Below are 24,404 nucleotides of genomic sequence, written 5' to 3'. Positions count from 1 at the left end.
ACTGCATAGGTAATTAAAAGATCTACTACTTGGGTGTATAACGTTATTCCAAATGATATTACATTCCATCGAAGGGTGATTTTAACCCCCTTACGGAGTGAAATTCTCTACGTTCTGAAATCGTTCTGTCACTTTCTGACAATTCCGCGAGGGTACATTAACGACGCGTTTTGCGTACATCGCGGAGAAAAAGCGACTGGTCGCGTGAGGAGAGCCAACGCGGGCTCGGCTCGAGGCTGAAAATAGCCGCGTAGAGCCGCTCGCTCGCTCGTTCCATTCCGCTCAGAACCGCTCGAGCCTCGATACGACTTTCGTCGGAGGGGCCCGACCGTCGACGAAGAACCGGAGGATCCAGCCACCCCGAAGGGCTGATACGACCCCTCTCGTTCGATCCAACTCGATCCCGTAAATCAAATTCGAAGAGTGTGTGCAACGTGTACGCGCAGTGAAGAAAAGTTTCTTTTTCTATACGAGGTGAATTTCAAATCCAGTTCGTTTCCTTCGACACGATTTTTTTTTTCTGGTCACAAGATAGTGAAGCAAAGAAGTGACTGAAAACTTGTGAAGTTCGAAGGTAATGCAGTGTGTGTTACCGGTTGCATTGCGGACACTCGGGAGACCAATCGACCTCGATGCATTTGCATACGATACGTACGCGAGAGTGTGTGTGCGCGTTCGAGCGTACGGGTGGGCGCGATACGCTCTGCAGGGAGGTTTCTCGAAAGTTTGTGGTAGTTAACGCGTTGATTACCATGTTTTAATTAAATCAAGTAATTAAAAAGGAAAGAAGATTCTAAATGACCACCATAATTAAATTGCCAATTGAATAATAAAGATTAAAACATTGAATTCTTAATGTATCTCTTGAAACGTACACATGTACATTGCAAAAGTAATGTTACTTTTTTTATATACACGACTATTTTTACTATGGCAATCAACGTGTTGATTACGAACCCGTCTCAAGCATTTTGACCCAGAAGTGCAACGTTATTCGATCGTGCAGATCGATCCAACGATAATAAGTACATCTCCGTTCGCGTTTACGATTCTCCACGGACTTGTCAGTGTATTCTGGCAGCGAGTTTTGCAAAATTGCGAAATCCTCGTTCCGAAACGAACATATTCACGCGACTTCGTCCCAATGACAAAGTGTATTTTCTCGCTTCTGCCCGTGAGAATTGTCAGAGGAAATATTTGACCGTTGATCAGTTGCCAGTCGCGTATCCATCCAATCGACCGTACGACTTCGTCTAGGCTCGAAGTCTCACGAGTCGGTTCCGATTTATCAAAAATCCTCGATATCCTTAACCTTCGATTAACGCGTTACAGTTTCTAATTCTAGTAGAAGCACGGCCAAGCGCACACGACGACTTCGTCGGGTGGTAAATGCATCTATTTCTGCCCCGTTGCTGGAAATAGATACCAGAATGAAATAGGTCCGGCTCGGTGTGCGTTTGTTCACGTCGACGAAAGTTTACGTTGACAACGATATTATTTAATTAGTCGATTAACGCTCGAACGGCATTCATTCTTGAATATCGATCGAAATGAACTACTTGTGTCGAATGTTAAAGAGAACAATTGTCTCCTTGCACTCGTTAGAACGTACTTCTCCAACTTAAATCGCGGCTAAGAAATAACTAGTTCATTGAGTCGTGTTTTAACGAGTTAAATTACTCCGGAAGTAACGTGGGAGATGACCGGCTGCTCGGAACTATTTTTACTTAAACCCATCGAGCGTTGGATTGTACATCTAAATATACGAGTTTCCAAGCTCTCGAGGCTTTCTCACTTTAATTGACGCACGTTCACGCATCGCGACAATTGTTACGGAAATAGGAAAACCGATAAATGCTTCGTAAACGATCGCTAACAATAATCGCATTGGCCATGTTAATTTTGTACCTGGTAGCAATTTTGCCTTGTTTATACGATGCAATCGGGAATCCGATTTCTATCGTGATTTCTATCAAACGTTTCGAAACACACGAGGAACGTTCACGATTCTAGGTCACCGTAATTACTTTTCTCAATTTCGCGTTCAGCTAAATTACGGCAAGATTTAAACAGATTGTTCTTTTCCATTGGAACAAGTTCTTTATTTCTTTCACAGCATCCCGTAATCGATGCTCGAAACGCTTCGAACAATACTGGATATCATTCAAAGTGGTGAAATATTATAATTGTTTTGAGAACTCTTGAAATCGTTCATAGTGATTCAATTCATTACTGAAAATATGAGAAATATTAGATATTTCACATTTTTTAATTTCTTTATTTGAAAGTTGTCGGGAACCTTGAAATCTTCAAACTTCTCTACCTGGGAAGTTTCTCAAGATGATTTTTACTTCTAAGCGTAGATGCAACGTAAGAGTAAGAACGTGTAATTGGACTAAAAATATATCGTGAAACGGAGATCGTCGTAAAAGTGATGAAAGTGCTCTTTCAATTTCGATGCTGCCATGTCATCTCCGAACTCATCGATCTTCTTGAGATTTCACCCTAGCCCAGATTCTCCAAGGTCCTGCCGTTATTTGGCGCAATTCGAAGCGCACAAACAATTGGAATCGTTCGATCCTTCGGCATAGTAAAAAAACACATCGTGTAACGGGGTAGGTCGCGCGTAAATGCGCATCAAATGAATTTGATATTACTACCCCATTTTCTGATTGATCGTTCTTCAAACTATACGAGATTTTGTCCCACCCCAAAATTTCTAAGATCCTAATATCACGCGAAGCAATTCGGAGTAACCGAAGTGACCAGAATCGCTTAATTACCAGTATCGTAATAAAAACAATGCAGAAGGGGGTGGTCGGAGCGTATCGCGTCCGTAACGACGGAATTTCGAGCATGCGGAATTTGATTGAAGTAAAGGTGCGCTTGCGCAGGGTCTGTCGAGGGCGCGAGGCAACCACCAGCAAGTAGTAGTGGTTGATCATTGCTGCACCACCGGAGGTTAGGACGTCGTCGGCACCCCGTGGTCGTCGTCGTCGTCGTCGTCGTCGTAGTTGTGCTCGTGGTTTTGCACGGGGCTAACAGTGTCACCGGAGGGAGAAACATGTTGAATCGTGACTGTGTGTGACCATCCGCGACCCCATTGACTACGAGGCTGGCTTGGTCGAGGAGTAACGCGAGAACAGGGGCAAAGATCAGAAGAGAAAATTGCAAGAGGAAGGTGGTGAACGAGCTCGTCGAGGTTACGTGAAAACGTACCGACGGCATGGCTGACAGTGAGGGTGGATCCGAGCAGGATGACGTATCATTCCTTCGCACGGTGAGTCTCGATTGAAATCTACCCTTATCATTTATTGATATTCCAGAAGGCATCTTCTGCTGCGCAGTTGGATTCCCTATGAACGCTGATCCGTCGAGGATTACCAGAACTCTATGAATACTAAATAAAGTGGAAATCGTGAGATAGTTTCGTCGCGCGCATACAAGCTCGCTCTATCACGTGGGAGCGTCGAAAAGCGCGGGCCTTTCATAAGAAGGATAATCAAAGTTATCTGATAACAAGCCCATCTAAGCCCGTATGAAAATATAGTTCAAGTTTAACACGATCGAATAAATCCATCTTTTAATCGATGTTTGTGACGGGAATGTTTACGGTGATGTCGTCATCGTCGCCTGTAAGACTCGTAGTCTTGCATGAAATCGCGATTTTCCGTAGCAAAGGACGAGTAACAAGGGGTAGAGGAATTCAATGAATCGTGGAAGCACTTAAAGTTCTCCCGCCGAACGACCTTGACCTCGTTCCCGACCCGCAAGGATCAAGCGGGTAGCATAGTGACCGAGAGGGTAACAGTAGCCTTGAGCTTCCGTAAGCTGCACGCGCTCGATGCTCGCGACTCTTCCATACCTACCCCCTAATAAAAATACATCTATGATGCACGCAGTCCTCTTACCGGAATCGTTTACAAGCTGACACACGCGTGTGTCCATCGATTTTTTTTTCCTTTCCTCATTGTTCTGCTAACAACAGAACCGTCTATATTTTCCTCGATGAAATACAAATTTGTTTACCGCTTAAATAAAAAGGGAGATACATGATCGTACAGGACGAAGGTTTCAGAACTGTGACCTTTGAATTTTCTTTGATGTTTCTATCGTTTCAAGATAAATACAGGACTTGTTAACACTTTCTTCCGTGCCTCGAACGTCGTCGTTTCACTCTCTCTGCGATTTTGATATATTTCTCTTTGTCGCATTCACTTAGCGCGCACCATTTCTTGCCTGCTTCTCGAGCCACTTCCGTTACGCGTTTCCCGTGGCTTTTGAACCACATTTCTAAGTAAAAGATGATGAAAGGATTAGACGACAGAACCAATCGTCTTTTACGTCTTCGTTTGGGCTTGCAGATGCACTTCTTCCTCTTGCGACTTCTCTTCCTCCTCCTTCTCCTTCGGGGTCCGCACCCTCTGAATTTCGGACGGCATTTTTCGCTCACTTCAACGTCCATTCCGGGGCTAACTTCCTGTTGAGTATCCTGTGGCATTTGTTTGCTAAAGTGTCAAATTATGAATTCGTAAAACTTAAAATTGTTAAGAAGTTAGATGCTTATTATTCTTAAGGAGATAGTTCAAAAAAACTAATTTGTAACCAAGGGTAGGAAAGCTTTTTGAGGAGTATATTTTTTTATTCTAAGAAAAGAATGGTAAAAACTCCAAGGTCTCCGAGAAAATTATTGTGCCACGAAGAAATACCTCAGCAATAAACAACAATCACGAAGAGTGACAAAGAAAATTACACGTTAATGAAATTACACGATATCATGTATCTCTGTTCGTACTTTCGGTTACAAGGTGTTAAACCAGCATAAACTCCATTCGTGACTTGGAAAAATTATGCTCTATCGATCCTTTCTCGAATTTCCTGCTGTTCTTAGACGGAATGCAAAATGTTAAGAGAAAAAATATACAACGTGCTTGTACGTCAGGTGTTCCCTAGAGAGATGACCAGTGGGCCACGAATCGATTATGCAGGGTTAAACTCAACCATATGGCACACGTCGATTCGTTGTTCACGAAGTCGTGACTCGATAGACTTCGATCCAAAGCGATTTGATTAAAAGTTAAGCGGTCGCTTTGGTCTGCTACGACAATGTTACGTTTTCGTGTGACATTTAAGAACAATGGTTATCGGATTTCATAAACCTCACCTGTCTTCGTTGAAGTTTTCATAACCGTATGTTTTTTCCATAATCCAGTGGCTGTGATTTGAGGATGGGTTTCACTTGAAAATTTAATGTATATGTCTGAAATTTAGATTGCCTAAATGGCGGAAAACATTTGAAGTTTTCCTCGATCAACTTCACTTGATAGAAAATTCTCGTTACGTCGATTGGAATCAACATCGATACGAATACATCAAATTTCAGTCCTTAAGAATAAACGACGCGAAAATAAAATAATTTTCCAATTGTTCCAACTGCACCACTTTTAATCTCAAAAGCTCGCGTATCAAAGGCCATTAGTAGATGTAACTGTTTCCAGTTCGACTACAAAGATATTCGAGTGTACGAACTTAGGCAAAACACCTCGAGGAAGATAAAGAAGGGGTAGAGAAATTGTGTCGATGGTTCGCTGCTCTATAATGATCATTAATTAAGTCAACAACCGTTGGCATCGTGCGACGCCACTCAAAATTACCCTCCACTTTCGTGTAGCACTTGCACTCGTTTCACTCGAGCAGCGAGCATTACGAAGACGGTAATTAAAAATAACAATTAATTGCTCATTCGGATGAGGCGCGTCGTGTTTCCTTGCCACGTTGCTTCTCGTCGTTCTTCTTTAATGAGCGTGATGGCAGTTAATTTTAGCGATCGACGTTGCATTGTCTCGTATGATCAATACTAGCCTGTATAGGAACGGTTCTTTATTAAAGATTTCATGTCGAAAAGCAGCCTTTTAACTCAACAGCGTTGCGAGCTCGCGAGTGCTTACAGGTAATCGCGAATGCAAGGAAACTGCCATTATCGTTGCTAAAGGGTGTTTTGTAATTGGTGACACGAGCTGATGTTAGATTTCTCTTTTAACACTTGGACAACTCTATGATTTTTTTAATCAAGGCTTCTGGTTTTACCCATCGCGAAGTACCATTTAATATGATAAGAATAATGATAGAAAAATTCATGTACGAAAGTCACGACGATGAAAAAGTTAATACACATTTTGGCAACCGGTATTATTAAAACAATTAATGGAACGCGAGGTACGTGTCAGCAGTAGCGAAAGTGTTAAGAAGCTTATGCAACATGAAACAGTAACTTTGCGTGCGATTGATTAATCTGTTACAAATGACATTTATAAAGACATCTAATTATAAAATCAAGCAACAAATGTAGCATGGCGCATAAGAATATGTATAGCATGTTATACTCGATCGAGAGAGTCGACAGTTATTAGAGTTTCTAATTAAGTAATTTTCCTAGATGTTTTGGTGTGACAGTAATGCAAACGTAAATGGCACACAGATACATTTTCGTACAACCCGGTACCATGTTATGTTAATTCAGCGTCGAACAGTGCGCTACTTATACGTCAGGCGTGCATTTAGGAAGGGACACGCATGCAACGCGACAAGTATGCAAAAATAATAGAACAGAACGGTCGTTTCGCGATGCTGGCGTGAATTGTAAATTAAGAAAAATGACACGGAATTTCGAGCGATACGCGACACGACAGGTAGCAGCGATAGAAATAACCTTGTTACGTTACGCCGTTCTCCGTCGATTCTAATCACACTTACACGATCGTGTAATCGCGTTAACCTTTTTGTACCAGATTATATCAACGACATGACGAAACAAATCAAAGTTAAATTATCATTTAGATTCCTACAGATTGTTGAATAATCGCTTGGTTAACAGGTTGAGATATTATTTCGAACAATCGCGCGATTACGAACACGAAAGGGAGATGACTCATCCATGGCCGAAGTTTTAAATTGTCTCTTAAGTAATACTCAACTTCTGCGTAGTAAAAACAATAGCTTGTACGAAATGTTCGAAAGCGTTTCCTGGTATGCTTGTGTGAACATGGTTCAAGCATTCCTCAGACGATCCAAATCGGTTCTGGCAGCGTGCGTAACATCTGCTCTTTGGCTCATGTCGTATTTCAACGTTTCGCGAAGGTCCTCGTGTTTCCAACGCATCAATGAAACATTTTTTCATTGTAACCTCATCTCACACCTCCTATCCTTCGTTTTATGAAAAATCTGAGACTGATCAGCTGTTCTGGGGAACAGAAGAAATTGTAATGCAAAGAAGAAACTGAAGCTTGAAATTGAATTTGTAGGAGGATATGGTGTGTCTATCCTGCACAGCAACTGGTGAAAGAGTTTGCCTCGCGGCCGAGGGTTTTGGTAATCGACACTGCTTTCTCGAAAACATCGCAGACAAGGTATTCCCTCCCAAATAATTTAGGGAACATATTTATAATTTACTTTTCTCTGAATTTTCATTTTTATCGACAAAAGTCTTGAATTTGTATAATATACAGAAACTTTCATAAGTAGATCAACATTTTTTTTCTGATTTTTTAGAAGCTTTAAAACAATGAAACGACCCAATTTGCCTACAGAAAATTAGCACTTTGAGTGGCACGTTAAATGAATTGAAGCCTTCACTGAACAGTAATGTATTCCGCAGTTAACTATAGGTACTTTTAAAGTACTTTGTAGAGCAATTTATAATTAGATAGTTTCTTATAAAAGGAATAACTGATCTTTGTGAAAATTTCTGTGTCACCTGTGTATAGGTTAGAGTCAAACTGTTAAAGCAAACAAATAGAAAAGTTGCAAAGTTCACTAGAAGAAGTAATTTTAATTTCGAACTTTTGCTTGCGGTTGTAGAATATTCCACCGGATCTGTCGCAATGCGTATTCGTAATAGAACAGGCTCTCTCGGTGAGAGCTTTGCAGGAATTGGTTACTGCTGCTGGTTCCGAGACGGTAACGTACCATCCCTTTATTAATTTACATCGTACAAAATATTCTCATCGAACTCCACGTTAACATCGGTAAAGGAAAGCTTCGTGAAACGATTCTACGACTCTTTTTGTCTATCGATACTGCGTGCTTTTTTTCCTGTGCAAACGTTCTCGTCTTATTTTACATGTATTTTTTTAACACAATCACAGTATTTTCGTTAACGCGTTACGGATCAGACTCTTCTCCTCTGCATCGTGCGTGAATCGATCGTTCGACTGCATACGAGTGGGCCATAAAGTTTGTCTGTTTTCATGTACCGAATGCACAAAAGCTGTCCTCTTTTTCTTTGTACATACAAACGTGTATCCACTAAAACTGAACGATGCACTTAGAAAGTAGATACTCGCGGTTTTTCACCTATCTGTTCGCTGCTGAACAGTTTTACGTTTTTTCTATGGAGATAAAGATACAGAAAGAAAGAATTTTCTGAATGCATCCGCACGCACCTTTGTCCAAATAATTGTGGCATGCGTCCATGTAGTCGTGTAACAAAATCAAGCAAATTGTCTTTTCGTTTATTCGTTATTGTCTTCGTCCCCTTATGTTGTCCGATTTTCGTTCTTTTTCTTTTTTTGGTTGCGCATTAAAGCGTCGCAAACCAAAAATCATCTATGTATCACACTCGACCTATTCTCGAAAGACATCGTAGACGTGTTTGTCATTTCACTATCATTCTATCTTCTCTCTCTACTCTACTCTACTCTACTCTACTCTACTCTACTCTACTCTACTCTACTCTACGTATTCGTGTTTCGCAAGAAGAAGATTTACAACTCTTATGTTTCTGTTTCCAGCAGCAAGAAAATGTAGTAAGTATACCTTTCGTTATCACTTCAGGACACCGTTTATGTTCATGCTTCTGGGGTAACTTCGTTTGCTCTCCATTCTTCTTTATTTCTTTACTATGTTTCTGTTCTGTTGCGCTTTTTACTCTAATTGACACACACTTGCTTGTATTTGTATGACACCACCACTTCGTTCAATTAACCCCCTGCGAGGGTAACCGAGTATCTGGGTACACATTGAAGCTTCAATTGCCTGGTCACAGGATCGTAGTAGCAGTAATAATTTTAATTGAAAACGGGTACCCAGATACACAGTTGCACACCCAAAATTAACGAGTAACACGTTCGTTTTATACGTTAAATCTTTGTGAACGAACATACGAGCATGCAACATCCGTCTGTCATTATATGTATATTCGTTGGCAATCGTAGTTTATGGCCTCCTCTTATCGGTATGCTTGTTCACCTTGTTTTATTTATCTTTCGTCTTAATCGGTTTTAGATGTACAAGTACGTCAGGCCTAATATAGACCCGTCATAATTTTTCTACAACGTCTGTTCATGATTTTAGGGAAAGGGCACTGGATCCGGGCACAGAACGTTGTTATACGGTAACGCTATTCTGTTGAGGCATCAGAACAGCGATATGGTAAGTAATTAGCTTTTATTTAAAAATGTCTATCAACGTGTTTCTACAAGCCCGAATAACTCGTTGCACCCCCTCACAGTATTTGGCTTGTTTATCGACCAGCTCTTCCAACGACAAGTTGGCTTTCGACGTGGGTCTACAACAGCATTCTCAAGGTTTGACGATGAGATACAATTTAATTAGAACTAATCCCCAATTGACTGCGATGATTTCACGTGTACGATAAATTTGTTAGGGGAGGCTTGTTGGTGGACGGTGCATCCGGCATCGAAACAGAGATCCGAGGGTGAGAAGGTTCGAGTCGGTGATGATCTTATTTTAGTATCTGTAGCTACTGAAAGATATTTGGTAAGCATATTTTCTGGTTGACGTAAACAATAATTGGATATCACTTTGCTAATCGATCGACGTGTCGATGTTTCTTCAGCACACCACGAAAGAGAACGATTTATCGGTGGTGAACGCCTCGTTTCACGTGACACATTGGTCGGTTCAACCGTACGGTACTGGAATTAGTCGAATGAAATATGTCGGTTACGTGTTCGGTGGTGATGTGCTCCGATTTTTCCACGGCGGCGACGAATGCCTCACAATACCGTCTACGTGGAGTACGGCGCCAAGTCAAAAGTAAATTTTACCTCGATCATTTTAACCCTCTGACCGTAAAAATTCAAACCTCCTTCTTTCCTATCTTTTTAAGGGATTTTCTTTTAAACCGTGCGAAAATCATGAGTCACTTCCCTCCAGTAAAGAAATAATCGTTTTTACCGATAATTCGATTAGTATGAGCTCGAATGGCTCAGCAAGGGCTTCAGGTATTTAATACGCTGTTTACAGTATAGTGATCTACGAGGGTGGCAGTGTAATGAGCCAGGCACGTTCATTATGGAGGCTGGAATTAGCTAGAACGAAATGGGCAGGTGGATTCATCAATTGGTTGCATCCGATGAGGATCAGACACTTGACCACGGGACGTTACCTTGGGGTGAAAGAAAACAATGAACTCTACCTGGTCGATAGGTGAGCACTTGTTGTTAGGAAAGTTCAAAGGTCGCGTCGAACGTGACAATAATTTGACGTAATGAATTTAAAGGAACGAGGGGACGATAGAGACGTCGACGTTCTGGTTACGACAAGAAAAAGATGACCAGAAGATCATTCTTGAGGACAAGGATCTCGAAGTTATCGGTATGCCGATCATCAAATACGGTGACTCGACTGTTATTATGCAACATGCCACTACTTGTCTCTGGGTCTCGTACAAGGTGAATATGAAGATACCTTTGTAATTCATTCATTTTGTATTCGATACTTCAACGTGGGAACGAGAAATTTATTTCAAAATGTTTTGTTGCAAATTTGACAATTTACAAATTACTGGCTCGTGTTTAGAAGACACACAAATATCAGGTATTCGTGGCTCTGATAAGTAGCTTTCTAATTTATCATTCTATTCCATTTCTATGTAGTGTAATAATTGCAATTTGGAAATTAGTAATTTTGCTGACCTCTCAAATGCAAATCTATCAGTAGGCTTCGTTTACGTAGTCGCTAAAATGGTACCTATGAGTTATCGTTGAAATGACAAAGATTGTAAGGTTCATAATTTATCAAATTTTATCTTAACGTTCACGTAGTCGTACGAGACGAAGAAAAAGGGCGTGGGTAAAGTAGAAGAGAAACAAGCGGTCCTGCACGAGGAAGGAAAAATGGACGACGGTTTGGACTTCTCTCGTTCTCAAGAGGAAGAATCTCGTACGGCTCGTGTGATCCGAAAGTGTAGCAGCTTGTTCACCCAGTTCATCACGTGAGTGTCTATCAATAAATCCTAACGGATTCGTTCACATTAAAATATGGGATTAAAAATGGTAGAGGCTTGGATGGAACCGTACAGAGCCGTTACAAACCGAATGATAAATTAACGTGGACAAGCAGATCGCTAAAAGGACCGAATATGTTTTAGAGGCCTAGAGACGCTGCAAGTAGATAGAAGAGCGTCTATGTTCTTCCAAAATGTGAATCTGAACGAAATGGTGATGTGTCTGGAAGACTTGATTAATTATTTTGCTCAGCCTGAAGACGACATGGGTAAGCAACTCGTTCAAACTGTTCGATGTAGAACAAATGAACGTTTAATTAATGAACGCCTGATACCTATGTTCCAGAACACGAGGAAAAACAAAACAGATTTCGTGCTCTGAGAAATCGTCAGGATCTGTTCCAAGAGGAAGGCATACTGAATCTGATCCTGGAGGCCATCGACAAGATTAACGTCATCACGTCGCAAGGTTTTCTGGTGGCGCTTTCGGGGGACGAGAGCGGTCAAGCATGGGACCAAATATCCGGATACTTGTATCAATTATTGGCAGCTATCATCAAAGGAAACCACACCAACTGCGCGCAATTCGCTAACAGCAATCGACTGAACTGGCTGTTTAGTCGATTGGGTTCGCAAGCTTCCAGCGAGGGCACCGGAATGTTGGATGTGCTTCACTGTGTACTTATCGACTCGCCTGAAGCTTTAAACATGATGAGAGTGAGCATACTAATATTCGAAGTTCTTCGAAATTTCATTTAAAAAAAATATTCTTATTGATATGCTTTGTCTTTCTAGGACGAACACATTAAAGTCATCATCTCCTTGCTTGAGAAACACGGGAGGGACCCAAAAGTCTTGGACGTCCTCTGCTCACTTTGCGTGGGTAATGGCGTGGCAGTTCGTTCGTCGCAAAACAACATCTGCGACTTCTTGCTACCTGGGAAGAATCTTCTGCTTCAAACACAGCTGGTCGATCACGTCGCCAGTATCAGGCCGAATATATTCGTCGGTAGAGTCGAAGGTTCTGCCCTTTATCAGAAATGGTACTTCGAAGTTACCGTCGATCACATCGAGCAAACGACACACATGATGCCTCACTTGAGGATCGGTTGGGCGAACACCTCGGGGTACGACGACTCGTAATACTCTTCTTCAAAACGAGTAATCAATTTTCTAATTTAATTGTGTCTTTCTTGGATAGGTATATGCCATACCCTGGTGGTGGTGAGAAATGGGGAGGAAACGGCGTTGGCGACGACCTCTATTCGTTCGGTTTCGACGGTGGGTTTTTGTGGACAGGTGGCAGAAGGACCCAAGTGGTTCAGGAGGCCAATGAACCGTACATCAGAAAGAGCGACGTGATCGGTTGTGCGTTGGATTTAACAGTACCCATCATAACTTTTACTTTCAACGGTGCACCCATCATGGGATCCTTCAGAAACTTCAACCTGGATGGCATGTTCTTCCCTGCGATCAGCTGTTCTTCTAAATTGTCCTGCAGATTCCTTTTAGGTGGTGATCACGGTCGACTCAAGTTTCAACCACCTGAAGAATTCTCACCCTTGGTAGAAAGCCTGCTACCTCATCAGATTTTGTCTCTAGACCCCTGCTTCTACTTTGGCAACATGAACAAGGTGGTGTTAGCAGGACCATGGCTGGTCGAAGATGACACTGCTTTTGTTCCTGCGCCCGTTGACACATCGATGATCAATCTACCATCTTACGTTGAACAAATCAGGGACAAATTAGCTGAGAACATTCATGAGATGTGGGCGATGAACAAGATCGAGGCTGGCTGGATCTTCGGTGAACACAGAGACGATATGAGGAAGATTCATCCGTGTATCGTTCAGTTCGAACGACTGCCAGCTGCAGAGAAACGTTACGACACCCAGCTGGCTGTGCAGACGTTGAAAACTATTTTGGCACTCGGTTATTACATCACCATGGACAAACCACCGTCTAGAATCAAAACCTTGAGGCTGCCTAACGAACCGTTCCTACAGAGCAGCGGATACAAACCGGCGCCTCTCGATCTTAGCGCCATCACACTCACCCCCAAGATGGAGGAGCTCGTGGATCAATTGGCAGAGAACACTCACAATTTGTGGGCTAAGGAGAGGATCAGTCAAGGTTGGACCTATGGACTGAACGAGGATTCCGAGATGAGACGAAGTCCACATTTGGTACCTTATCCAAAGGTTGATGAAGCTATCAAGAAAGCTAATCGTGATACAGCAAGCGAAACAGTGAGGACACTTTTGGTGTATGGGTACATGTTGGAGCCCCCAACTGGAGAACAACACGAAGGTAAATGTCGAATCATTATATAACTGAAATTAATCAAATTAATCATTGAATCTATCTTGTAGCTTTACTACTGGAGGCGAGCAGACTACGACAATTATACTTCAGGACTTATCGCGTTGAGAAACATTACGCAGTCAGCAGTGGAAAATGGTACTTCGAATTCGAGGTACTCACTGCTGGTCCCATGCGAGTTGGATGGGCGAAAGCGGATTGTATGCCCGGAAGTATGCTGGGAAGCGACGAGAGCACATGGGCATTCGATGGTTACAACGTAAGTGACCATCGAGCATTTTAGCATTTTAATCTTTTGAACGTGAAGATGAATGAGAATTTTGAGAAACGAGTTGCGTGGAATAAATCATCTATTTCAGACAAATTGTATGGTACTTTACAGTCGACTGTACTGATGATGGTAAGGTAGAAACGTCTCTTAATCAAAATGCTATACCACTGTATCACGTTATTTTTAAGTAATTAATTTGAATTACTTCATAAGACCTTATGGCATTTTGATTAAACGTGTAATGTCCTTGAATTGATTTTAAATTGCGCCCCTGTCGAATGTAAAAGGGCCGAAATAATTGATACCCATCGTAAATGTCAGGTAACTAAAGTACACGCCGGTAGCCACGAGCCATTTGGTCACAGATATCAAGTGGGCGATATAGTTGGATGTTTCATTGACGTCGCAGACCGAACGATCAGTAAGAGTCAAGATTTTCCAATAGCCGATCTATAATAGGTCCACTATACTTTCTTTGAGTTTTCTCGTCGCTACTGTTGTCTTTGTCTCTATATGTTCCTTTTCATGTTGACTTGGTTGTTTCTTTTCTTTTGTTCTCTGCGTTTCCTTGTACCAAGGTCGAACGAAATCGATGGAAATTTCACTGAAAAGGTGTGGCTTGACCTTTTTTCTCGATCGCGACGGGATCATTTATCGCAAGAAAATTGTACAGTGTAAAAAAAGAAAAGCAAATACAGATCTTTCGTTACTACCCTTTGTTCGTATCTGAAGTATCATCCACTCACGAAGGACTTTGTATCGTTAGATAGTTACCATGGATCGCGTAGAATCACGAGCAAAGTATGTTGAATTGGTGAAATTTTATTTTAAAGGAGGAAAAAGTATACTCGGGCACAGCCGAGACATTTGGCAAACAATGGCAGGTTGGAGACGTTGTCGGGGTTTTCCTGGATCTAATTGACCGAACGATTAGTAAGACGGAATCTTTAAACGAACGCTTCAGCTGCCATTTAATTACAAGCTATTACGTACACATAGAATTTGATCCAAGAGATAGATTACTGGATACAGAAATTGCAAACACGAATATGCACGTAAAGATTCCATATCAACCATATTTTATAATTGAATAAAACCGGAATTTTGATATTTCTTTTTTTTTCACGAATTCGTTTTCAGTTTACCCGAAAAATGTAATTTACGACATTAATCGTCGCGTCATAATTTGTACAGCCGATGCGAGTGTTGTTTTGCTTGATCATCCAAATTTTGCAAGAGAAGTGAATCTACTTCTGATAATCGCTTTTGCAAAACGAGCAAGTATTCGCTGTTGTAAATTATTCTCTTTCTCTCTCTGTCATATCATCGCAGCAACGCTTTCATGTACATATTTGTTGAAGTCTCGTCGCACAATCAACCTACATATCATGGTGTTTTTTAATAAAATCGCAGTGGTATCATGTCTGTCTATTGTATATTTTCTTTTGTTTTTTTCGTATCCAGTATTCTACTCAGTGTTGTGCTGTCAGATGCTTTCACATTTCATCTAATTCATATTTATTAATCATTAATTAAATATGATTCCAAATTACTGCAAGATTATTCAGAAATTTACTACAAATAACAATGGATGGTTTTGAGGGAACGCGCCTTCGCAATGTATTTACACCTTTCTATTTCTATTTCTTCGTCACAACTTTCCTATAAATTTTATTCATTAATTTTTTTTTTTATTATAATTCCTAGAAACAATTTCACCTTACGTTTGTGTTCTAATATTTCACACCACTTTCTGTCACTACTGTATGCATGCATAACGTTTCACTGAAATGATTTTCGCGCCTGCTTTTGCATAATTGTATATAATTGTATTATATTTATATGTATTCAAGATTGTTGCTCGTTAGTTAATTGTACAATGCTTCAGTATCTCGTCACTGAGTTTCCAGATTCCTAACTTAAATAATCACCAGCCTTGTCGAAATTAATGTTTGCAGTATTGAAAGTATATCTTTATCCGATGAATCGTTCTTTTGCTAGTAGTATTTACAATAAACTTCATTATCCAGGCTTTTCTCTGAATGGAGAATTGTTAATGGATGCACTCGGTGGCGAAACATCGTTCGCGGACGTGCAAGGGGACTCTTTTGTCCCAGCTTTCACACTTGGAGTCGGACAGAGGGCAAAATTAACTTTTGGTCAGGATGTGAACACCCTGAAGTTCTTCACGACCTGCGGTTTGCAAGAAGGATACGAGCCATTTTGCGTGTACGTAAATACATAAGCGCCAATATCATTGAATGCGTTCACTGTTCAATTAATGAATCAACATCGCTTTAATCATCTCAGGAATATGAATCGACCGGTTACCTACTGGTACACGAAGGATCAACCGATCTTCGAGAACACAGACGACATGGCTGACACCAGGATAGATGTAGCCCGAATTCCAGCTGGTTCTGACACTCCGCCGTGCTTAAAGATCTCCCATAACACGTTTGAAACCATGGAGAAAGCGAACTGGGAATTTCTACGGTTATCCTTGCCAGTTATCTGCCAATCGACCTTCGTGTCCGAAAGCGAAAAGTTACGAAGATGGCAGGAAATTAAAATGCGACAGAACAGATTATTGTCTGAACAGGTTGAACAATCGCAACAAGCCGCACCTTCTGCCCACATGGAGCAGATCATGAGATCTGGTTTCAGTATGAGCGACATCAAAGGTTGACATTCTTTAATGACGTTAATTTGTCTGGATATGATGAGAACGAATTTGATCACCTTCCATTTGAAATTCTGTTCATTTTAGGATTACAGAGGAACTACTCGGAGGATGCGGTTGAGGCTGACGAAATGATGAAGGAATCACCGCTCCCAATGCAAAGGAACAAACCTGCGAGACCACCCAGAAAAGGATCTGTTTATGGATCTCGGCAAGGAAACATGGAGAACGCCATCAGCGAAGTCGATATGAATGGATATGGCGACATGAACGGCGACGTGAAGGATGACAAGAAGAAACGAGGGCGTTCGCCATTCCGGTTAGTATTTCAATTTAATTTCTTCTACAAGCTTGTATAAGCTATGTTCGATATGAACAAACTCTGATATCTAATCTTGTTAACAATCTTAGCAAAGACACAGAGGATGCCTCGTAAGTTAAATTAATCAACCGTGATCCATCAAATCGATTCAAACTTCCTTGGTAACGAATCCTTGCATCTAGTGAACAAAATAATTTCTCAAATAAATTTTGTAGGTTCTTCTCGCGTAAAGCGAAGTCTCCTGATGCGAAAGCGAAAACGCCCGAACCACCTGTACGATCCGACGTGTCCGACAAAAGCACCAAGACCTTACCGATGAACAAAGCAAGTAGTCGGCCTCCCCAAGTTCGCATATCAAATGTAATAAAAACACTTATTTTATTTATTTATTTGTCTGTCATTGTCCAATTGTGTCATTTCATACAGTCATTGCCGATTCAAGTACACCGAGTGAATGAATCACTGTTTTCCACAGATGGATTTGAAGGTAGTGCCACCACAGATCCCAGAACGCAACGCACCAAAAGCAATGTCGGTTCTCAGTGGATCCGGGGTCGAGTCGATCGGAAACGAAATATACGACGCGGAATGCTTAAAACTGATGAACGAATACTTCTACGGAGTGAGGATTTTTCCTGGACAGGATCCAACTCACGTATACGTTGGTTGGGTCACTTCTCAGTATCATTTGCACACGAAGGACTTTAATTTGTCCCGCGTGAGAAAGGGCTCTGTCGTTATCACCGACGATTATGAACGTCCAGTAGAACAGTACGTCCTAATGCTATGTTCAATCTTTAGAATTAACTTCTAGAATTCAGAAGGTATCGTGTCATTCAAATGACAGAGCATAGATGAAGAAAATATGATTGAATTTCAGGGTCGATAGACAGAGTTGTTACATGGTGAGAGCAGACGAGCTATACAACGAGGTAACGCAGGACGCATCCGGCAAAGGTGCGTCTCAAGGAATGTTCGTGGGTTGTTTCGTGGACACAGCGACAGGTTGGGTCTCCTTCACCTGCGAGGGCAAGGAAACCAGCCACAAATTCCGGATGGAACCCGACACGAAATTGTTCCCTGCTATCTTCGTTGAAGCTACCAGCAAGGAGATCCTTCAGATCGAACTAGGAAGAACTTCCACGACCTTACCACTGTCTGCTGCGGTGTTACAAAATTCAGAACGCCATGTAATACCACAATTTCCACCTAGATTGAAGGTGCAATGTCTGAAGCCTCATCAGTGGGCTAGAGTACCCAATCAGTCGCTCCAGGTACACGCCTTGAAATTGTCAGATATCAGAGGTTGGTCGATGTTGTGCGAAGATGCGATATCAATGCTAGCTTTGCACATTCCTGAAGAGGACAGGTGTATAGATATCTTGGAACTAATAGAAATGGACAAACTGCTGAGGTAAAATTACGTTTCTTTCTCTACGAAGTATAGTGTGCTCTGTTTGAAAGTGATTCTCAAGACTGGGATTTGTTCAATGTTCACAGCTTCCACGCCCATACTTTGACACTGTACGCGGCCCTCTGTTATCAGTCAAATTATAGAGCAGCCCACGCTCTATGTCAACACGTCGATCAAAAACAATTACTATACGCAATTCGAGCGGAATACATGTCCGGGCCCCTACGACAAGGATTCTACGACTTGCTAATCGCTTTGCATCTCGAGTCACACGCGACCACGATGGAAGTGTGCAAGAACGAATACATTATTCCTTTAGGTACGTTCTCGAAGCTACGATATTCAAATGCAACGAAGATTCATGGATCTAAGAAATAGATTGTTTCTTCTGCAATAGGTCAAGAGCTGAAGGACTTGTACGAAGACGAAGAAATGAAGCACAGCCTCAGGTACCTGGAAACCGAGTCCGTTCGTCCTCAAATGAAAATGACGGATATCAGGTAAGTAATTACGATCCGAAGTTACACATGAACACTATGACTAATGGTCGACATCAAGGGAAATTCCTTCTAGCGATCAAACGATCGAGAACATAAGGAGCCTCTACAGCCCTCATTTCCCCTTGGACGTCGTGAGGGATTACGTGATGATGGCCTTGAACGAGGCCGTCGAAGTGAATCAAGTTCACAACCGAGATCCTATCGGTGGCAGCAACGAGAATCTATTCCTGTATGTAATATCACGATACGCACGTGCACGCCTGAGCTGCTCTGCGCACTTTATGTCTTCGTCAACGATAATGTGAACGAAAGAAGAAGAATGCTAACAGGATACTTTGCACTGCTTGCTGATGCACTTTTCCATTGCTTCGTAAACCGTGTATTTAGATAATTGTTGTTCATTACAGGCCACTTTTGAAGCTCGTCGATAGGTTACTCTTGGTGGGTATGCTGAGGAACGAGGATATCATGAAGCTTCTAATCATGATTCATCCTGAAACGTGGGACCCGACGTTTGACAAAGGTAGATACTATCTTTTGATCAACGCGTTTGCTATCGGCATTTAATTTACAACGCGTGGATGAAAAATTGCAGAAGGTAAAGACGAACACAAGAAGGGATTGCTACATATGAAGATGGCAGAGGGAGCGAAGTTACAGATGTGCTATCTTCTTCATCATCTGAACGACATCCAGCTTCGTCATCGCGTCGAATCGATAATCGGCTTCAGCCACGACTTTGTCGGCGATCTGCAGTCCGATCAACTTCGTCGTTACATCGAGATCAAACAATCTGATCTGCCATCGGCTGTAGCGGCGAAGAAGACCAGAGAATTCAGGTGTCCGCCTCGCGAGCAGATGAACGCGATTTTAAGCTTCAAAAACATGGAATCCGCGGACGATCCTGACAACATTCCTTGCGGAGAGGATCTGATAAACCGAATGAACGAGTTCCACAACAATCTCATGTCTTACGTGTCTCTGCACGCTCTTCAGGAGGCGGCCGATGCTGAGAACGAGCCTATAGAAGAAGTTCAGAAACCTGGCGCCATAAAGAAGCTGTTCAACTTCATTAATGCGGTTAAAGAACTCGAAGAGGAACCCAAACCGGAACCGGAACCACAGAGAAAAACTCCAGAAGGTAAAATTACATCCTAAAGTTTCTAGAAGTTCATGAATATCACCTAGATCAGCAAAATGTTTTTCTATTTCGCAGAGGTGTTCCGTAAGGTGCTGATAAAAACAATCGTCAGCTGGGCTGAAGAATCACAAATCGAGACACCAAAGTTGGTCCGAGAGATGTTTAGCCTCTTAGTTCGTCAATATGATACCGTTGGCGAGTTAATTAGAGCCTTAGAAAAGACTTATGTGATTAACAGCAAGACAAGGGACGATGTCGCCCTGATGTGGGTCGGTTTGAGCCAGATTCGTGCTTTACTACCCGTGCAAATGTCTCAAGAAGAGGAGGAACTAGTCAGAGAACGACTCTGGAAGCTGGTGAACAATCATACGTTCTTCCAGCATCCAGATTTAATCAGAGTCCTAAGAATTCATGAAAATGTGATGGCGATCATGATGAACACCTTAGGTAGACGAGCACAGGCACAATCTGATGCTCAAACTCAGCCTCAAACAACAGAAGGCGAACCAGCTTCGAAAGAAAAGGATACATCTCACGAGATGGTTGTAGCCTGCTGTAGATTCCTGTGCTACTTCTGTCGTACATCCAGACAGAATCAGAAGGCCATGTTCGATCACTTCGACTTCCTACTGGAGAACAGTAACATCTTGTTGTCAAGACCATCTTTGAGGGGCTCGACGCCATTGGACGTGGCTTATTCGTCTCTTATGGAGAACACAGAACTAGCTTTGGCTCTCAGAGAACACTATCTCGAAAAGATTGCCATCTATCTGTCTCGTTGTGGTTTGCAATCGAATTCTGAACTGGTGGAGAAAGGTTATCCTGATCTGGGATGGGACCCAGTGGAAGGTGAACGATACTTGGACTTTTTAAGATTCTGCGTGTGGGTGAACGGTAAGTTTTTCGGTAAAAGTTTGTAAGAGTTTCGAGTGTTAACGATTGGTGGATGATTTTTTAGGTGAAAGTGTGGAAGAAAATGCCAACCTGGTGATACGTTTACTGATCAGAAGACCGGAATGTTTGGGACCTGCACTTCGGGGCGAAGGTGAAGGGTTGTTGAGGGCCATTATAGACGCCAATAAAATGTCTGAACGCATTGCTGACCGACGACAAGTAAGATCTATACATATAGAAATTTTCAACCCTACATTGCAGGATAGTACTCAGTCTTCCGTCAACTTAATTTATAAAATAGGTACACGACGAAGCCGAGGGCACAACGAGCGTGATGCAATTCGAGCATCCCCTTCCAGAATCAGACGACGACGAAGACTACATAGACACAGGAGCTGCGATCCTGAACTTCTATTGTACTTTGGTCGATCTCTTAGGCCGTTGCGCTCCGGATTCTTCTGTCATCGAACAAGGTAAGTGTCATCGGCACTATCAATCACGATTTCACTTCTTCTTCGCGAATACCATCGCTCGATAAAAAAGACTCACTTTGTTATCTAAACGAACGAAGCAAACACGAACATTTTCATAGTCAAAGCACTTCATAATTCCACAGTAAATCGTAATTCAAAGAGAACACGATTTATCTAATAAGAGTGTTTATTTTTTGACGAGCAACAGAGGCTTCTACAGAATCCGTTGGTAATATACACGAAATGAAACTATCCTTTCTATGTAATTGTAAGAATTTCATGAACTCGTAAAGTTCAAATGAAATATGTTTATCAGGGAAGAACGAGTCTCTACGAGCGAGGGCCATTTTACGATCCCTGGTACCATTGGATGATCTACAGGGTGTTTTATCGTTGAGATTCACTCTGTTGAACCCAGCAGCTGGTGAAGAGAAACCAAAAAGCGATATGCCATCGGGTTTAATCCCGGGGCACAAGCAAAGCGTCGTACTGTTTCTGGAACGCGTTTATGGCATCGAAACGAGGGAGCTGTTCTTCAAAATACTCGAGGAAGCTTTCTTGCCTGATCTTAGAGCTGCCACCATGCTCGACAGAGTACGTCGATGAAAATTAACATTTAGACACGAATGGAATCATAAATTTTAAATTTCGATTTTCGATTCAGAACGATGGCTACGAGTCTGACATGGCATTGGCGATGAACCGTTACATTGGAAACAGTATTCTACCTCTACTGATCAAGCATTCCAAGTTTTATAACGAGGCAGATAATTACGCTAGCCTCCTCGATGCCACACTGCACACTGTCTACAGATTGAGCAAGAACAGGATGCTGACGAAAGGTCAACGTGAAGCCGTATCGGACTTCCTCGTGGCATTGACCAGGTAAGCACGATTGTTCACAACGTATCGATAAGATGATTAACGGAATCGTTTTGTTGCTTAACAAGAGACGTCCACGAGTTAAATGTCTCGTAAGTCTTATTACCACTACCTTAAACCGCTAATTCTCGCCTCTTAATAAATCGCAGTAAAAATCGTAGTAAAAATTGCTTTCAGAATAATTCACGTTTCATCCGAATAAATAATTGTTCTTTAATCTAATTTTCTGTTTAGCCAAATGCAACCAAGCATGCTGTTGAAACTGCTTCGAAAGTTGACCGTAGACGTGTCCAAACTGTCTGAATACACGACCGTCGCTCTCAGAGTAAGTAATTTGACTGAATAAAACTTTCCTTTTACGAAATGGAGATGAATCATGATTTTCTATAATAGTTGTTGACCCTGCACTACGATCGGTGCGCTAAATATTATGGGTCAACCGGTGGACAAGGAGCATACGGTGCATCGAGCGACGAAGAGAAACGTCTAACCATGGTGCTCTTCAGCAACATATTCGACTCGTTGTCCAAGATGGATTACGATCCAGAATTATTCGGAAAAGCCTTACCTTGTCTCACAGCCATCGGTTGTGCCCTGCCACCTGATTACTCGTTGTCCAAAAACTATGACGACGAATGGTACGGAAGTAAATCAGCATCCACGCAGTCGCCTGATGGTCCTTACAATCCTCAGCCAATCAACACCTCGAGGTATTACAACTTCCTGGAACCAAATGAAAAATAATTTAAATTTCTAGAAATTAATGATTTTTTAAATATTTTATGTAGTGTGGTTCTCAATAACGATCTAAATCAGATAGTACAAAAGTTCTCGGAACATTATCACGATGCTTGGGCCAGTCGTAAACAAGAGAATGGTTGGACTTATGGGGAACAATGGTCTGAAATCAATAAGACTCATCCCAGATTGAAACCTTATAATATGCTGAACGATTATGAGAGAGAACGTTATAAGGAACCGGTTAGAGAGAGTTTGAAAGCTTTGTTGGCTATAGGATGGAGCGTCGAACACGCGGAAGTGGATGTATCTTCTACGAATCGTAGTTCCATGAGGAGATCATCGAAAAGTCAGGTAAATATGTAGAAGAAAGCAAGTGTAGATGATTTTTACAGTTCACTAGCTTGTGGACTAGGTTGTTGCCACAATGTTTCAGAGTGATTCGGGAAATCCGTTCAACTACAATCCTCATCCGGTGGACATGACCAACCTGACGCTCAGCAGAGAAATGCAGAACATGGCCGAACGTTTGGCGGACAATGCACATGATATATGGGCGAAGAAGAAGAAAGAAGAGCTCATAACTTGTGGTTCGTGTTAATCGAGCAAATTAACCCCGTATCTTAAAATTAACAGAACAAATTGGAATTGAGCAATTTATGTCGTCAACAGGTGGTGGCATTCATCCTCAATTGGTACCATACGATTTGCTGACTGACAAGGAGAAACGAAAGGACCGGGAACGTTCTCAGGAATTCCTCAAGTATCTACAGTATCAAGGTTACAAGCTCCACAAGCCGAATCGAGGAGGGGAATCTGAAGTTGCCACAGCTGGAGCGTCAGTGGAATTACGGTTCGCCTATTCGTTACTGGAGAAACTGATAGCCTACTTGGACAAGGCTACCATCAACATGAAGCTGTTGAAACCATCCGACACGTTCAGCCGAAGGAACAGCTTCAAGACGTCCACGCGAGACATCAAGTTCTTCAGCAAAGTCGTGCTACCGTTGATGGAGAAGTACTTCAGCACGCATAGGAATTACTTCATCGCCGTGGCCACAGCCACGAACAACGTCGGTGCTGCGTCGTTGAAGGAGAAGGAAATGGTAGCAGCTCTGTTCTGCAAATTGGCTAGTCTCTTAAGATCCAGGTTGGCCGCTTTCGGACCAGACGTCAGGATCACTGTCAGATGTCTTCAAGTCTTGGTCAAGGGCATAGACGCGAAGAGTTTGGTAAAGAATTGTCCCGAGTTCATTAGAACCTCTATGCTGACCTTCTTCAACAACACCGCGGACGATCTGGGACACACGATCCTGAATCTTCAAGAGGGAAAATACAGCCATCTGAGAGGTACCCATTTGAAAACTTCGACGTCCTTGTCGTACATCAACAGCGTCGTTTTACCAGTACTCACAGCCATGTTTGATCATCTGGCTGCTTGCGAGTACGGCAGTGACTTGTTGCGTAAGTAAACAGTTATCAAACTGGATTTATTTATCATCCATGATAGACAAGA

At 42.1% G+C, this 24,404-nt stretch overlaps 2 protein-coding genes across 24 annotated transcripts in view; one reads left to right on the top strand and one right to left on the bottom strand.

Annotated features, from left to right (window-relative positions):
- The first annotated feature begins 260 nt into the window (after positions 1–260).
- The window catches only part of RyR (Ryanodine receptor), a 32,657-nt gene continuing 8,513 nt past the window's right edge, over positions 261–24,404 (top strand). For 5 of the 23 annotated variants that reach the window (XM_076692731.1, XM_034316009.2, XM_034316012.2 and 2 more), the window contains exons 1-42: positions 261–574; positions 2,895–3,280; positions 7,302–7,406; positions 7,858–7,956; positions 8,790–8,804; positions 9,352–9,429; positions 9,509–9,584; positions 9,665–9,777; positions 9,857–10,056; positions 10,267–10,449; positions 10,523–10,694; positions 11,067–11,236; positions 11,393–11,517; positions 11,595–11,965; positions 12,044–12,375; positions 12,450–13,558; positions 13,621–13,829; positions 14,675–14,774; positions 15,872–16,070; positions 16,152–16,525; positions 16,612–16,843; positions 16,936–16,956; positions 17,062–17,206; positions 17,322–17,617; positions 17,727–18,260; positions 18,347–18,579; positions 18,658–18,760; positions 18,819–18,989; positions 19,168–19,283; positions 19,356–19,901; positions 19,977–20,795; positions 20,860–21,014; positions 21,097–21,268; positions 21,477–21,497; positions 21,585–21,862; positions 21,933–22,153; positions 22,219–22,242; positions 22,385–22,475; positions 22,544–22,860; positions 22,939–23,242; positions 23,304–23,478; positions 23,561–24,352. In XM_076692731.1, the coding sequence (XP_076548846.1) occupies positions 3,227–3,280; positions 7,302–7,406; positions 7,858–7,956; positions 8,790–8,804; positions 9,352–9,429; positions 9,509–9,584; positions 9,665–9,777; positions 9,857–10,056; positions 10,267–10,449; positions 10,523–10,694; positions 11,067–11,236; positions 11,393–11,517; positions 11,595–11,965; positions 12,044–12,375; positions 12,450–13,558; positions 13,621–13,829; positions 14,675–14,774; positions 15,872–16,070; positions 16,152–16,525; positions 16,612–16,843; positions 16,936–16,956; positions 17,062–17,206; positions 17,322–17,617; positions 17,727–18,260; positions 18,347–18,579; positions 18,658–18,760; positions 18,819–18,989; positions 19,168–19,283; positions 19,356–19,901; positions 19,977–20,795; positions 20,860–21,014; positions 21,097–21,268; positions 21,477–21,497; positions 21,585–21,862; positions 21,933–22,153; positions 22,219–22,242; positions 22,385–22,475; positions 22,544–22,860; positions 22,939–23,242; positions 23,304–23,478; positions 23,561–24,352 (9,850 nt within the window). In that variant the 5' untranslated portion in view covers positions 261–574; positions 2,895–3,226. Of the gene's footprint in view, positions 575–2,894; positions 3,281–7,301; positions 7,407–7,857; positions 7,957–8,789; positions 8,805–9,351; positions 9,430–9,508; positions 9,585–9,664; positions 9,778–9,856; positions 10,057–10,266; positions 10,450–10,522; positions 10,695–11,066; positions 11,237–11,392; positions 11,518–11,594; positions 11,966–12,043; positions 12,376–12,449; positions 13,559–13,620; positions 13,830–14,162; positions 14,263–14,674; positions 14,775–15,871; positions 16,071–16,151; positions 16,526–16,611; positions 16,844–16,935; positions 16,957–17,061; positions 17,207–17,321; positions 17,618–17,726; positions 18,261–18,346; positions 18,580–18,657; positions 18,761–18,818; positions 18,990–19,167; positions 19,284–19,355; positions 19,902–19,976; positions 20,796–20,859; positions 21,015–21,096; positions 21,269–21,476; positions 21,498–21,584; positions 21,863–21,932; positions 22,154–22,218; positions 22,243–22,384; positions 22,476–22,543; positions 22,861–22,938; positions 23,243–23,303; positions 23,479–23,560; positions 24,353–24,404 lie in introns of all 23 variants that reach the window. The other 18 variants (XM_076692733.1, XM_034316018.2, XM_076692732.1 and 15 more) reach the window with 15 other exon arrangements.
- Positions 4,024–5,325, bottom strand: LOC117600491 (uncharacterized). The gene is made up of 2 exons (XM_034316028.2): positions 5,165–5,325; positions 4,024–4,508 (listed from the first exon to the last, which is right to left on the bottom strand). Exons 1-2 carry the CDS (start codon positions 5,203–5,205, stop codon positions 4,139–4,141), a joined length of 411 nt encoding a protein of 136 aa, XP_034171919.1. The 5' UTR covers positions 5,206–5,325; the 3' UTR covers positions 4,024–4,138.

Source organism: Osmia lignaria, chromosome 15 (assembly GCF_051020975.1).
Source record: "Osmia lignaria lignaria isolate PbOS001 chromosome 15, iyOsmLign1, whole genome shotgun sequence".
Lineage (NCBI taxonomy): Eukaryota > Metazoa > Arthropoda > Insecta > Hymenoptera > Megachilidae > Osmia > Osmia lignaria.
The sequence above is the reverse complement of the archived record's forward strand: the minus strand, read 5'-3'. Positions and strand labels throughout refer to the sequence as shown.

Excerpts from the sequence above, each read along its gene's own strand:
- LOC117600491 (XM_034316028.2), bottom strand. The coding sequence starts at position 5,205 with ATGGAAAAAACATACGGTTATGAAAACTTCAACGAAGACAG. Across the intron at positions 4,509-5,164 it reads GAAAACTTCAACGAAGACAG|CAAACAAATGCCACAGGATA; the intron begins GTGAGGTTTATG and ends TTGACACTTTAG.